The 15,886-nt window shown below is 38.4% G+C and overlaps 1 protein-coding gene across 2 annotated transcripts in view; it reads left to right on the top strand.

Annotated features, from left to right (window-relative positions):
- Positions 1-15,886, top strand: part of LOC114257174 (uncharacterized protein At5g08430) — a 65,083-nt gene that overhangs the window by 36,643 nt on the left and 12,554 nt on the right. For both annotated transcript variants that reach the window (XM_082914577.1, XM_082914578.1), the window contains one exon: positions 10,952-11,816. In XM_082914577.1, the coding sequence (XP_082770703.1) occupies positions 10,952-11,816 (865 nt within the window). The remainder of the gene's footprint in view (positions 1-10,951; positions 11,817-15,886) is intronic.

Genomic DNA, 15,886 nt, shown 5'->3' on the forward strand with positions numbered 1-15,886 from the left:
GACTAGCTGGTTTGTATCAATCTTCTTTTCTCTATGTGTCTCAATCTCCTCTCTCTCGATCGTGCTGTACGTACGTGAGAGAAGAGACAGAGACTCTCCATTGTCGTGTTGTGCGTGTGAAAGAGAGGAGAGGAGAGAAGAGAAGAGTTTGACTAGTTGATTTGTATCATAAACCCTAGTGGGTTAGACCCAAATAAATAAATAAAAAGTTTGGGCCTATTTATAAACTCTATTCAACAATAAAAACTTAAGCCTTTTAGTGTTTTGTATTTGGCCAACATCTCTATTAATAACATGGGTTGTTATATGACTTATCAATATGTTTGATCATATTTATAAAAAAATTGTTGGGACAACTTCTTTTAACTCATCTTCATATAATAAATATATTTAAAAATAACTATTTAACATATCCCTCTATCCGTATCCAAATTTGGATCCATATCCACGTATTCTCAATTTTTAGTTTTAAAGTGCCCGACCCCTATATACGCACTCACACCCAATACCCTCACCCGAGTCTGTGTAACATAATCCGAGACACCTAATCCAATCACGACCAGTTTTTCTTCTATCAATCTTTCTCTTTTAGTCTTTTTTTTTTCTCTATTTTAATTTTGTTACCCCTTCCTTTTATTGTTAGACATATTCCAAATAATCTCTTATTGTCTCTATTTATTAGTCATTTTAGTAAATAAAAAAAAAAAATTCTAGTCCTTGGTTTGACCGGTCCCATTTTAGTTTTTTGAATGACATCTCCTTTGAATCGTAGAATCGTATTTATAGGGTAGAAACTTCACCCCTTAGTAGAAGGATTTGCGTAAACCTGTGTCGTTTCTTCCAAAGAAATGTGATTCCACGTGCAAGAACATGTTTATGTGGGGAGAGAATCGCATTTCTATCTAAGATGGGGTTGGTGGGTGTAGATCTGAAGTAAATTTGGGCATGGATCTAGAACAAAAAATGGATCTGATTTTTTTAGAAATCAGATTTGGGGTAGAAAAAGAAGAAGAAGAAGACATACCTTTCGAAGAAGACGAAGTGAAACAAGAAAGACAGACGAAGAGAGGAGCTGAAGTAGCCTTTGTCTTTAATGAGAGAGTAGTAGCACTTTATTTGCTTCATTTTTTATCATTTTATTTTGACCTAGTCTAGGGTCATGGGCTTCATTTAAAAGTTCATTGGGCTTCATCATTGGGCCTATAATTGGTCTTACCTGGCCGATCCAGAGATTATAGGAAACCGATTGTATAGCAATCAATTCCATTAAAAAATGAAGACACGTAAAAGAAACTGAATAAAGAACTTTGATATATTTGAAAAAAGCCAAAAAACAAAAATTGTATGTTTTATTATTTTATATCACTAGTAAAAATGCACGTGCGATGCACGAGGAAAGTTTTGAAATTTACTCCGAAAAACTCTATATTTGCAGCCTTCGTCTTTATATGCTAAGGGTTAAGAGGTGATGGGTTCTATTGTAACGTATGAATAAAATAAAGTGATGAACATCAACTTGGTTTATATTTCTCTAAATTTTGGAGGACAACATGGTTATGGTATAAAAGACACAAAAATACCCTTCATTCCTTAGCTAGCAAGAATTAGATCATTTGCTTTAATCACAATCATGGTATCAAAGATGGCACAACAAATTAGACATAATACTTGACTTAGAACAAATTGACTTTATGAAGGAATTGCTACACCCAATCAAATAATAATGTGAAAAAAAATTTCAAAGACGAAACAAATACATACTAAAGTGTCTATATCTATAATATTCGTTATAAGGATTGCAATTTCAGAATGATATAGACAATTGATATGCACATTTAATTGTATTATTATATAGTAGTAAGGAAATTTAAGATTTTAAAGCATAATCCTTCAAAGTTCATGTTGCCATGGCAATATGTCAAACATCTTAAACCAATAAAGGCAACTCCAATTTTTCTAAGATCCAACTCCAAAGGCGATAACACTGAAAAATTTAATAATAATAAACTGAGCGGTTGACTACTTTAACAACCCATTTAGATTAATGATTTGAGGAGAAATAAATGATGATAAAAAAAGAAATTCTTATGTTTGGTTTACAAATAGGGTAAGAAACGAAAAGAACGAGATCTCTCTTATTATGTTACCTTTGTTTTTAATCCAAAATGGTGAGATTTGGTGAGGAAGTTACTGATTGGATGTATACTTGTTATAATATATCATGATTACTCAACAAAAGGAAAAAATTCCCATCTATATCCCAATTTCACATGGTTTGATTTAATACCATCCAAACATGATAATGAGAAAATATAATAATTATTTTTGTCCTCACAAAGATAAGAGATTATAATCATTTTTTTAATTTCTCACCAATTATTCCAAGCGAAACCATAAGAAGAAAAAATGAAAGAATGTGAATTGCCCACTTGGGATGCTTGATAAGTTTGTACGAAATTACAATTTTGTATGACTGGCTAGGGTAATTGCATGTCAAGTTGGGAAATGAAGTCATGCACGGTGTATGACAATTTTTAAGGAATAGGAAATAGTAATGTGAGGGACTAATAGCTCATACTAAGAAATATTCAGGATGAGTTGACGAGAAATTTTTAGGATGATGTGCCATGGTGTATGTTTTTGGCAGATGATATCGTCTTAGTGGATGAGACTAGAGGAGTTAACACTAAGTTATGTAATTATTTATTCTGACGAAGCAATCAACGAAAATAGAGAGCTTTGCCTTCTAAATTTATTGTTCTTGAGACCTATGGTTTCTCCCTCTTCTTCGTTGCGGACATTGATTGTCAATAGGTAGAATCATTCCCAAAGAGGGCATAAATTAGCAGTCCACATCCACATTGATGTGTATATATTGCAGTGGCACGCACAATTGGGTCTCTACAAAATAGTTGGGAAAGACCAAACAAAGAAACATTTGTAGCACACACTCATGCATATATACATCTGCCGGGTTGCTGCCTCCAACAAGCGTATCCCGGAACTGTTGTCAGCGTTACCCAACAAGTGCTTCTTGAAACAGTTTGGTAACGTTACCAAGAGGGACCGGGCTAATAAGTCATTTCATTATTTTGATAAGGGCATTTGTGGAACCCAAAAAAGTAGAAAACACTCAACATCCTTCCACTTTTTAAAATAGTAGTAGATATACCTATATATATATAATATAAGCACGCCCCAAGGCACTCCCAACTTATGAAACTTCTATGTGCCCACACTCCTGCTCCCGCTTCATGCAACTAAGCTCCATCCTTTTTGTCAATTCCTGCTACTAAGTAGTAGACACTCCCTTTAGGCAAAATTTTGCAAGTTGATCCTCAATTTTGAAAAACACGGTATAAATAATACCATCATTCAACTTGTCTTTGATGAAGTGTCTGTCAACCTCCACATGTTTGGTTCTGTCATATTGAACTAGATTATGAGCTATATTAATAGTAGTTTTATTGTCACAATATAGCATCATAGGGCCTTTTTGGTCAAAACCTAATTCTTTCAAAAATGACTTCAACCATAACAATTCACATATCCCTTGAGCCATAGCTCTAAATCTTACCTCCGCACTTGACCTTGCAACCATAGATCACTTCTTGTTGTGCCATGTCACAAGATTACCCCCTGCAAAGGTGCAGTACTTTGACTTAGAGCTCTTGTCTGTAACAAATCCACCCTAATCTGCATTAGTATATGTAGTTAGAATTAGTGAAGTAGTTATGTTTTAGTACCGTAAGAGTTAGTTCGGTCTTTTGGTCTATAAATAGGTATTTAGGATTTTGAAAAGTCAGTTTATGATATTTTGACATTGTATTTTTGTGAGCTTGAGACCTCTGGTATCTCTAATTGAGATTTTATCGCCCTAATGAATTCTCTTTCCTATATTGTTTCCATCATTTTGGTATCAAAGCATCAACTTAGATCCTTTCCTTCTTGAGTTGTGAAACAATTGCAATAATTTTGAGTGAATACGGACTAGGAACCCTGGCTTGTGGCTGTGTGCACGTATGAAGTTGTCTCAAATCAAAGCTCTTACCCTTCCGAAACTCTAGCAAGGTTCAGACCAGTCCTTTGCTTTCTAGTTCTGATTGTGTGCAAAGTTGTTCTTTGGAGCGGTGTTGGAATCTGTTTGAAGTTTTCCGATTTGGATCTACCTGAAGTTGCAACTTTGAAGTCAAGATTGAACAATGTCGAAATCAAATGCAATGTATTGTAATCGAAGGTCGATTACTGGCTTCGGTGGATATGCATAAATGAAAACTTAGTTTCAAGGAGGGATTGTTAGAGTGCATTTTCAAATAAGTGCTTCCAACTATTAGTCTTATTAACCATTGCAAGTCTGTAATGGGGTGTCTGCAAAGTCCATTATGCCTCCATGAGTTATTTTGTTGATGTCATTGGTTTGAGTCATTTTATTGACATCATTGTCTTGAGTCATTTTGTTGATGCCCAACTTGAGGATAAGTTGTTTTCTTTAGAGGGGGAGTATGATGTAGTTATAATTAGCGGAGTAGTTATGTTTTAGTACCAATAGTAGCAGTGCACGTGCCTTGCACGTGAGTTTCTCCCCTTCTTTAAAAATTTGAAATAATAGGTCTAGGTGGGAGAGAAGCTTTTATTATCTAAATAGGAATACAAAAAATAATCATAAATAAAATTTTTTGAAGTATGTCATATGAGCAAATCTTGACTTATTTGTTTGTAGTTCTCTTATTTGAGTTAGGCAAGGCAACTACAATAATTAAATACCTCAATCCACCCCATCGCTGTTATGTACAAAGGTGGTGCAAGTTATTTTTTCAATTAATTCATGACATTTTAGAAATGTTGTTTTTTTTTTAACTATGATATATGGGTAAAAACATTTAATGTCATCTAGGGCAAATGTTTGTAGTTTTTATTAAATCTATTAACCAGTCCAGATCATTTGTGTAGAAGATAATCAGATCATAGTTTTTTATTTTAAATAATGGTCATAAATCAAGACCCGTCTGGGCCCCTGTATGTGTGGCCACAGGCAGTGATGGAGCCTGAAAATTAATTCAAAAGGGGAACCTATTAATTTTAATCTTAAAATTTTTCTTTTTGTAATCAATAACAATAAGATAATAACAATTTTTGAGCTAATATTAAGCATATGAACTTAAATATTCATTATTTATGACAACAAATTAAAATTCTAAAATAGTGTGGAATAAATTAGCGTGCAATGGTGATGTAAGTTTGTAATTTTAACACACAAGTTGCAAATTAAAGTTTTTAATTTTAAAACACATCATTCATAACAAATCATCATAAATTAATATTTTTATTTTTATTTGATAGAGAAAGATTAGAGAGATACTGTTTCTTATAAACAATATGTCATGGACAATGTGAAAAGGATAATGATATCCATCCAAAATTTATATACAGAATTTATGACAAGAATGATCTGGCAGTGATATTGTTAAAAATATAAGTCAACTTGTTGTGTCTTTTGCTCTATAATTTGGCAAGCAGTACCAATGATTGTTGAGACACCGCTTTTTCTTCTGACTTTATTTTTAGTGACCTGACAAATTATCACAAGTTCTCCAGCAGCAAAAAAAAATGTTCAAGAGGGGACCTGTTGTGTGTCAAACCAATAAAGGGGAAGGCCAATAACACCCGAGTGCTGCTGGGAAGGTCAAAGTATCCAAAACACAACAAATAGCACACTTTTTTGTGCCATTTAGTGCACAATAGAGGCCTCAAAGAAACAATCGACTACCACAGAACACCATCAAACCCTAATATAATCAAACAAAACTTCTCAAGACCCTTGTGTAATACCTCCAATATGTGAGTCAGTACGCTCGGTTGCTAAAGAACCAAGGGAAATGCTCAAAAAATGCTTCAGCACTAATCCAAAAAATGACCCATTTTTTTGCCGAAAATCATAAAAAATGGAAATACTCTAACAAGGCCTCTCCAATGGAAACACAAAAAAATATAGGATAAAAACTTCTCTCCTAGTCGATCATCGAGAGATTTTTATTTATTTATATTTTTTACATCATTGCGTCATAAAAAACCTAGCTCAGTCCAGACCAACCCTCAAACCAGATTTTTTGCTCTGATACCAGTAGAATTGCCAAAAGAATAAACTAATAATGAAAGTCAGAAAAGAAAGAAGAGAGAAAATAGACAACATTATACGAAAATAGGAGATAATGAGAACATTAGGGTTATCTCCCTTAATCGCTTATTGTAAAAAAATATATGTATTATTGATTGATTTTTTGATACATTGATCTGTTACAATGGATTGATTATATAGATGTAGGTTAGGTGGTGGTAGGTGAGGAGTAGGTGAGTGTAGTAGGTGAGTGTGTGGTAGGTGATGGTAAGTGTGTGGTAGGTGAGTGTGTGTGGTAGGTGAGGAGTAGGTGAGTGTAAATTCTAACAGCCCCCCGCAAACTCAAGGAGGATAGAAACTAACCAACTTGAGTTTGAAGTGAGGAACAAAACAAGAAAATACATAAAAATAAAAAAAGATAGGAGACACTGTATGGTCGTGTCAGACCGTTGGTGATGGCACTGTATGGTGGTGTCATAACGTTGTAGAGAACACTGTATGGTGGTGCCAGACCGATGTAGAAGACAGTTTATGGGGTCATGTCGGACCGTTGTAGCAGACAATGCTGTGACAGTTGTTGTGACAGTTTACGGAGTCTTGTTGGACCCTTGTAGAAACTAACCGGAATCAATGTCGGGACAGTTTACAGAGTCTTGTCGGACCCATAAAGGAGCTAACCGGAATCAATGTCGGGACAGTTTACAGAGTCTTGTCGGACCCTTGTAGAAACTAACCGGAATCTATGTCGGGACAGTTTACAGAGTCTTGTCGGACCCATAAAGGAGCTAACCGGAATCAATGTCGGGACAGTTTACAGAGTCTTGTCGGACCCTTAAAAAAGCTAACCGATATCAAATGTCGGGACAGTTTATAGAGTCTTGTCGGACCCCTTAAAAAATCGCATCCTCAAAAGGTGCACCCAATTTTTCAAAAAGGCGTGCCATCAAAAGGCGTGCCCAATCCATAAAAAGGCGTGCCATCAAAAGGCGTGTCCACTTTATCAAAAGATGTGCCATGAAAAGGCGTGCCAGTTTGTCGGGCGTCAAGAGGCGCGCGATGCGCGTGGCTGCCTTGGTTATATAACCAAGACGAAGGCAGAGGCTGTGCAAACCAATTTGAAACCTCTGAATTTTGGCAGTCTGAAATACTCTGTAAACCCTGCTCGGAAACACTTAGCAACCCTCTGTAAACCCTGCTCGGAAACACTTAGCAACCCAAAACATGGCCTCTTCTTCCCGTCCAGCTACCCAGAACCTGCTCACTCTCTTTCCAGAACTGAACGAGCCCACAGGAGAAATAACTGGTGCGGTGGCCAGTGAACCTCAACCAAACACCTCTGGTTTTGCTCCATTGAACTTTCCGATGCGGTCGGTGGAGCAAAAAATGGCGGTGCAAACTGATATTGAGGCTAATCAGTATACTCTGAAGTCATGCGTGGAAACCATGACGGCGGTCACAAATTTGTCGAACCGGCTGCAGAGTAGGACAAATGAGGTGCAGCATTTAAACGCCCAGCTTGCTCTGCTCCAACGCATGTATAAGGATGCGCGAGCAGAGATAAGTGTGCTGAAAGCAGAAAATAAAGAGCTGAAGCGGAAGGCCACCGTGATGTTCCGATTTGGAGGGCCGCCATATGCTGCAGTTGAGGAGTATGGGGGAGTGATCATACCCAGTGGAGTGGGAAACACGGAGGCAACACCGGCAAGGGCCGCCCAGGACGGAGGCAAAAAGAAGAGACCGGCGGCAGAGTAGGTCAGTGGGTGGCCGTCTGCAGAAAAGAAAACAAAGCTGTTGTTGTTGTAATTTTATTTTATTTTTATTTTATTTTTTTATTTTGTATTTTATTTTATTTTATTTTTTTTTGTGTGTAAAATGTGGATCGGGGTTGATCCCGATATGAATAAAATGAGTGTATTGTGCAAATTTGTAAATTGGTTGCAATTGTTTTTTTTTTTTTTTTTTTTTTTTTTTTTTTTTTTTTTAATACAGTGCAAAAAAAAAATAAAAAGAAAAAAATAAAAGAAAGAAATAATAATAATATATTTAAAATAATAATAATAATAATAATAATAATAATAATATGTTTAAAAAGTGGGGCGGTGGAATAAATGAAAAGCCACACCACTCAAGAAAAGTGAAAAGCCACACCAAACCCTTTGCAGCGTGATCAACTGGACAAAATATGTTGGGTCTTAGGGCACCCCACTCAAGAAAAGTGTAACGTGGGTTGTGGGAAAAAATAAAGAAAAGAAAAGAAAGTAAAGTGAGAGAGAGGAATGTCTATGCAAGTGTTCTGATTCTTCTCAAAAAAACAACACAGCAGGGGCTGTCCCTTGGGGGGTGCACGGGCATGTATGGGAAAGATGGTTTGGTGGGAGAATATAACCGCCTGCATCACTCTCTCTCGCTCTCTACCTGGCGTTTCTCTCTCCAGTTTCTCCCCAATTTGACAGCGACGGAAGACGAGAGAGATAAGAGAGCAAGTAGAGCTCCGATCGATCAACCATGGCCTCCTCCAAAGACCGCGAGACCTTCGTCTACATCGCCAAGCTCGCCGAGCAAGCCGAACGCTATGACGAGATGGTGGATGCGATGAAGAAGGTTGCGAATCTGGATGTGGAACTGACTGTTGAGGAGAGGAACTTGCTTTCTGTGGGGTATAAGAACGTGGTTGGTTCTCGGAGGGCGTCGTGGAGGATCTTGATGGAGCAAAAGGAGGAGTCTAAAGGGAACGAAGTGAACGCCAACCAGTGGCGGCGGCGAGGCGCAATTTTCCGGAGTACTTGGTCGGTGAAGGCGGCAGAGGCCACCGTGATCGAGACTTGTCGGCGGCGTTGATAAGGAAGAAAGCGATCGAGGTGGGTGCTAGGGTCGATGCACTCGCACTCGAGACTTCCATGACTGTTCACCACCACGATAAACCTTCCTCTGGATGCAAACCCTTCTGGTTTGAAGAGAAGCCTGACTTGAATAAGAAACCCGAACCCGAAGACCCGGATGCCGATGATGACTGGTGATTGGTGGTGAGTCCAGATATAATATTATATATATATATATATATATAAGAATGTATTACTCTGCTATTTGCTATCTGCTAGGATGCAGTAATGGCGGTCTGACGATAGTGGAGAACAGTGAGGTCGCCGCCGGGGCAGTAGGGGACGGCCCAACCCAACAACTGGTGGGTCTCGAAGGATCCGAGAAGGGTGGGGAGGAAGGAGTGGGTCGGGTTGGATAAGCGGGGTGAATGTATGTGTAGAGGTCCGGCGGGCGGCCAAGGCGAGGCTGCCGCCCGCCGGTGAAGCAGAATTACTAGGTTCTCAACCTTGCTCTGATACCATGTAAAAAAATATATGTATTATTGATTGATTTTTTGATACATTGATCTGTTACAATGGATTGATTATATAGATGTAGGTTAGGTGGTGGTAGGTGAGGAGTAGGTGAGTGTAGTAGGTGAGTGTGTGGTAGGTGATGGTAAGTGTGTGGTAGGTGAGTGTGTGTGGTAGGTGAGGAGTAGGTGAGTGTAAATTCTAACACTTATATTTATACTTATATGTGGGAGATTACAAAACCACCTCTAATGAATTCATAAACACACTCCATGTGTATTTTGCTGTGTGCATGCGAGAGAGAGAGAGAGCGAGAGAGAGATCGAGTTGGACAGATATTGACAGTATATGTAATTGAGTAATTAAAGAGAGTTGGGTAATCACATCAATAGCCTATAGATTTTATTATAGATGCATGCTCATACACTTTTTGGAAACTTTTTTGCTTAATTGATATTTTATTTACCAAAAGATAATGTGGAAGAGATATGCAAAAGGAAAAGGAGACAACCCTTTAAAAAAGTACCATGGCTATTTACCCAACCAGAAGGACAATACTGACCACAGCATTCTCAGACTTAGAAATTAATGCAAACACATAAATTGCCATCATACAGAGTGTTAGACAAATCCTTTAGTTAGCTTCCCTTTAACCTATCGTTATTTACTAATTTCAGTTACATACATTTAGACTTAAGGTTGGGGCAATAATATTTGTAATTGATTCAACATCTGTGTAGACTCTGTATATCTTCTGTTGTAAACTTTATATATTCGTCATTGGAGAAGAATATGATGTATGGAATTCCCTCAGTTTTTTCTCAGAGAAAACCATTTTAAACATCAGCTAGGCACCGTAAACACTGGTTGGTTCAATATTCCTCTGGTGATATCATAGGAAATTAAGTTATCCTGCAAGGGAGTGTAAGAAGAGATATGCAGGAGATGAGGATTACATAATTCTATTTATTGAGTTCAATACCCAGCCCACTAAGCGAAACTGGTGGTTTCTTGGCCACGACCAGCTAAGGCTAAAGTTCCATTAAAGAGCGTTTCCACGGGGTAGAAACTCCTCAGGGAATATTAGGTTTTTCATAAGGATGATCTTGAGCCACCTTAACAATTTATTTAGGAGATTATGATACGGTGGATACCCTTCTGTAGGTTTTGAATGTGTCAACGGATATCACCATCTCTACTTTATGAATTTTAGTTGAGAAAAATAGTGAATTTAGCTCCTCCACAAACGTTGGACTCAATGGTTCGATTGCATAAATGTTGTCTATGTCACTTTTGTATTCTTTATTTTGCTATCTTTTCTCAAAGATTTAAATGATATTGGAAAAGATGAAATTTTGGTAATACAAACTATTTTAGTACCACTTTTTTATTCTGTTAATTCGATGATTTTTTCTTGTCTTTGTGAGTGAGGAGTAGCTTTGTAAACTGAACTTGAGCTTTGTTTCTCAATCTCTTCACTCACTCCATGTTTATTGCATTGCAGGAGAGGGTAGACTTCAAAGACCAAGAGACATATGAGGGCCTATTCCTGGAATATTGGGAGGTAATCAAGGAGAAAGAAGGATTGACTTTGGAGCATCTCCATTCTGCTGGTGCTCAACTGAAAAAGGGTGAAAACTACGAGTCTGGTTTTGAACCAGAGGAATCTGACAAGGAAGAGGAAACTCAATTCATATCCGATTCCGATATAGAAGAGCACAAGCCAGTGAAGAAAATGAATAGATCCAAACAGAAGGAAGTTGTGATGAAAAGGGAGGTAAAATCAAATAAAAGAGATTTTATTGGTTGGGGATCAAAATCCCTTATAGATTTTCTTGCATCAATTGGTAAAGACACAAGCAAAAAAATTTCACAATATGATGTGTGTTCTATCATTAATGAATACATCAATGAAAACAAGCTTTTTTGCCCAGAGAAAAAGAAGAAGATTTTATGCGATGAAAGACTAAAGTCTGTTTTGGGGAGGAAAACAATGAACAGAATTAAAATATATGACCTCCTGGAACCCCATTTTTTTGAGAACCTTGAGCCATTAGATGAGGACGAACTGGGACACACTTCAGAAGATGAGGATGAGAATGTCACGGTGGCCTGTAAAAAACAGAGAAAGTTAAATACAAATAGGAAATCCCCAGAAAATGAGGTGGCGATCAATGCTCCACAGAGCTGTTTTGCTTCCATTGTTGCTGAGAACATTAAACTTGTGTACCTGAAGAGGAGTCTAGTGCAGGAGCTACTGAAGCAACCTGAAACCTTTGAAAGCAAAGTAATAGGAAGCTTTGTGAGAGTCAAATCAGACCCCAATGACTATTTTCAGAGAAATTCTCATCAGCTTGTGCAAGTTGCAGGTTTGTCTTGGTAGATATCTGATAATTTGATGAGTTAACTGACTGTTTCTTTCTAGTAGTTCGGGGGCTATATTCTGCAGTGCCATTGACTTTATGGAATAATCTGCATGACCATAGAGTAATATTATTTGAAAAAAAAGGATAGTGTTGTTTCCCTCTTAACAATATGGTCATGTCCTTCATATCAGATGTGACTGTTTAGTATTCAGTGCTCTAATTTCTAACTAGTTGTGCTATTTTGTTGTTGCAATGTGTTAGTTCATATTTGACTTGCATAAATTTATCACAATAGCCAAACAAAATAGCCGGCCATTCAGTGCTCTAACTAGCTGTGCTATCAATAATAGAACTGTCTGAGGATAGGCTTGTCGATTCATCAAAAAACCAAGAAATATGTTTTTAAAAAGTAAAGAGCTTGTCCCTGCAACTTGAACAGAAAGAACCACAATTAACTCAATTTATGCTTTTTGTTAAAACCTATCACCTACTTCACCCACTTAAACCTACTCCACTAAACCTAACCCACTACACCACTACCACCTCACCTACTCCACTAAACCTAACCCACTACACCACTACCACCTCCACTTCACCTACTCCTTACCTACTACACACTCACCCTCTTCTATATATAGGAATCATGAATCATTGTAATAAAACATAACATTATATCAATATAAATCAATCAATAATACATACAATTTATTCTCTCTCTATTTCTCTTTATACATTAAATTTTACATGGTATCAGAGCAAGGTTAAGACCTTAGTATTTCTCGCTTCACCGGCGGGCGGCAACCTCGCCTTGGCCGCCCGCCGGACCTCAACCTATTCCGCTTATTTTCTACACATACCTTGACTTCTTCAACATTTTCTTACACCCCTCCTCCGCTATGTCGGCGGCGGCACCCGCATCATCGTCTAGCCTCTATCGCCGTTCACCTCGCCTCTCACATATCCGTGGTTGTACTCTTACTCGTCGTCGTCGTTGGCGTTTCTGGCGCTGCTTTTCTGCTCGTTACTGCTGTTTTTTTCCCGATTTGCTCTCTCTCTCTTAGCCATGGATTTGGGTGTGGGGTGTAGAGCTGTGGCTCTGTTGTTGGTAGCCATGTTTGCTGGCTTGAAGGTTTCAATGGCAGCAGTGTACAAGGTTGGGGACTCCGCTGGTTGAACCATCATTGGGAATATTGATTACAAGGCCTGGGCTGCTTCCAAGACGTTTCATGTTGGAGATGTCATCATTTTCGAATACAATTTTCAATGTCACGTGTTGCAAGTGCCCCACAAAGAATACCAAGCCTGCAGAAGTGTAAGACAGTAACATGCATCTTCACATACAGCTTGGGTAATGTGTAACTATCAAAAGCACAAGCTTCTTGGACATCCCTCTCTCTCATCTTTTCCCACTTTCAAACCCACTTTAATCATATCTCTCCTTTCTCTTAATTTATTTCATCCACGTTCTTTCGCCATTTTCTTTTATTTTAATATATATATATATATATATATATTTTATTATAATATATTTTCCCTATCCCTTGTTAGTAAGCATCACCCGTTTTCCATTCTCTTATTATTATTTATTTTATATTCCACCAAAAAAAAAAAAAAAAATCTGCTGTTTTTCTTATCACCCATCCACAAATATTTTTCTCTATTTTCTTTATCCATTATTTTCTTTTATTTTATTTTTCTTATTAAACAAAACAACACCACAAAATAACACCAACAACATTCCACAACCTTGTCATTTTATTCATATCAGGGGATCAACCCCGATCACACTTTTACATTAAAAAAAAAAAAAAAAAAAAAAAAAAAAAAAACCCACACAAACAAAAACAAAACTACCACACCCACAGTGGGATTTTTCTTCTCTACTCAGCCGCCGGTCTTTTCTTCTTGCCTCCGTCCTGGGTGGTCCTTGCCGGTGTTGCCTCCGTGCTTCCTAGACCACCAAGCAAGTTGCCTCCTCCCTGCTCCTCCACTACAGCATACGGTGGACCTCCAAATCGGAACATCACGGTGGCCTTCCGCTTCAGCTCCTTATTTTCCGCCTTTAGCACACTTAACTCTGCTCGCGCATCCTTATACATGCGTTGGAGCAGAGCCAGTTGGGCGTTTAACTGCTGCACCTCATTTGTCCTACTCTGCAGCCGGTTCGACAAATTTGTAACCGCAGTCATGGTTTCCACACATGACTTCAATGTATACTGATTGGCCTCCACATCCGACTGCACTGCCATTCTTTGCTACACCGACCGCATCGGAAAGTTCAACGGAGCAAAACCAGAGGTGTTTGGTTGAGGTTCACGGGCCTCCGCACCAGTTATCTCTCTTGTTGACTCGTTGAGGTCGGGAAAGAGAGTGAGTAGACCACGGGATGAAGAGGCCATATTCTGGGTAGCTGAACGGGAAGAAGAGGCCATGTTTTTTGGGTTGCTGAGTGTTTCAGCGAAATAGCAATTTCAGACTGATAATGTTCGGAAGGGGAGTGTTTCAAGATTTGCAGCTCTTAGAGGCAATCTCTCAGAAAAACGAATATCACTCTCAGAAAATGAAGAGTTTTTCAGAAGTTTTTTCCCAGGTTTTTTTGTCTTCGCTTCTGCCTCAAGCACAGCCTCCGCATTGGTTTATATTGACACTGACGACGCGGCCGACACGCCACTCTGTCGCTCACGTGCCTCGCCGCGTCTCCGGCTCACCTTTTGATGGCTCGACGCTTTCTGTCGCGCACGACTTTTGATGAAGTGGGCGCGCCTTTTGAGGGCGCAACTTTTGATGGCACGTCTTTTTATGGATTGGGCACGCCTTTTGATGGCACGCCTTTTGAAAGATTGGGCACACCTTTTGAGGGTGCGACTTTTTAGGGGTCCGACAAGACTCTGTAAACTATCCCGACATTGATTCCGGTTAGCTCCTTCATGGGTCCAATAAGACTCTGTAAACTGTCTAGACATTGATTCCGGTTAGCTCCTTTATGGGTCCGACAAGACTCTGTAAACTGTCCCGACATTAATTCCGGTTAGCTCCTTTATGGGTCCGACAAGACTCTGTAAACTGTCCCGACATTGATTCCGGTTAGTTTCTACAAGGGTCCAGCAAGACTCTGTAAACTGTCACAACATTGTCTGCTACAACGGTCCGACATGACCCCATAAACTGTCTTCTACATTGGTCTGACACAATCATCCAGTGTCCTCTACACCGTTATGACACCACCATACAGTGTCCTCTACAACGTTATGACACCCTCATACAGTGTCCTCTACAATGTTATGACACCACCATACAATGCCTTCACCAATGGTCTGACACGACCATACAGTGTCTCCTATCCTCTTTTATTTTTATGTATTTTCTTGTTTTGTTACTCTCTCCAAACTCAAGTTAGTTAGTTCCTATCCCCCTTGAGTTTGCGGGGGGCTGTTAAAACCTATCACCTACTTCACCCACTTAAACCTACTCCACTAAACCTAACCCACTACACCACTACCACCTCACCTACTCCACTAAACCTAACCCAATACACCACTACCACCTCCACTTCACCTACTCCTTACCTACTACACACTCACCCTCTTCTATATATAGGAATCATGAATCATTGTAATAAAACATAACATTATATCAATATAAATCAATCAATAATACATACAATTTATTCTCTCTCTATTTCTCTTTATACATTAAATTTTACACTTTTTGTTTCAGTCCTTTAGATCCTGGAAGAGGACTGTATACCATTTTACTTAGTTTTTATATAAAAACAACTTTGAGGAATGACTTCTATGAACCTAGATGTAGAAGTTATTTGATGGAGTCTTTGAGTGGCAATTGAAAAGAAGTGAAGTGAAATCTGAATAAGTATTGATTTTGCAGGAAACTGAATATAAAGAAATGAAATTGATATCAGGAACTATAATAGTAGTTTCTATGACGCAATATTGATGTTAAATTTGATGAAATAGAGAGAATGAATTATTGATTGATGTGTTGATTTTGTGTATATTACAATTACAAGGATTCCTATTATATAGGAGTGTGGTGGAGAGTAGGTGAAGTGGAGG

This window comes from Camellia sinensis, chromosome 2 (assembly GCF_055761805.1).
Source record: "Camellia sinensis isolate YWXY chromosome 2, ASM5576180v1, whole genome shotgun sequence".
NCBI lineage: Eukaryota > Viridiplantae > Streptophyta > Magnoliopsida > Ericales > Theaceae > Camellia > Camellia sinensis.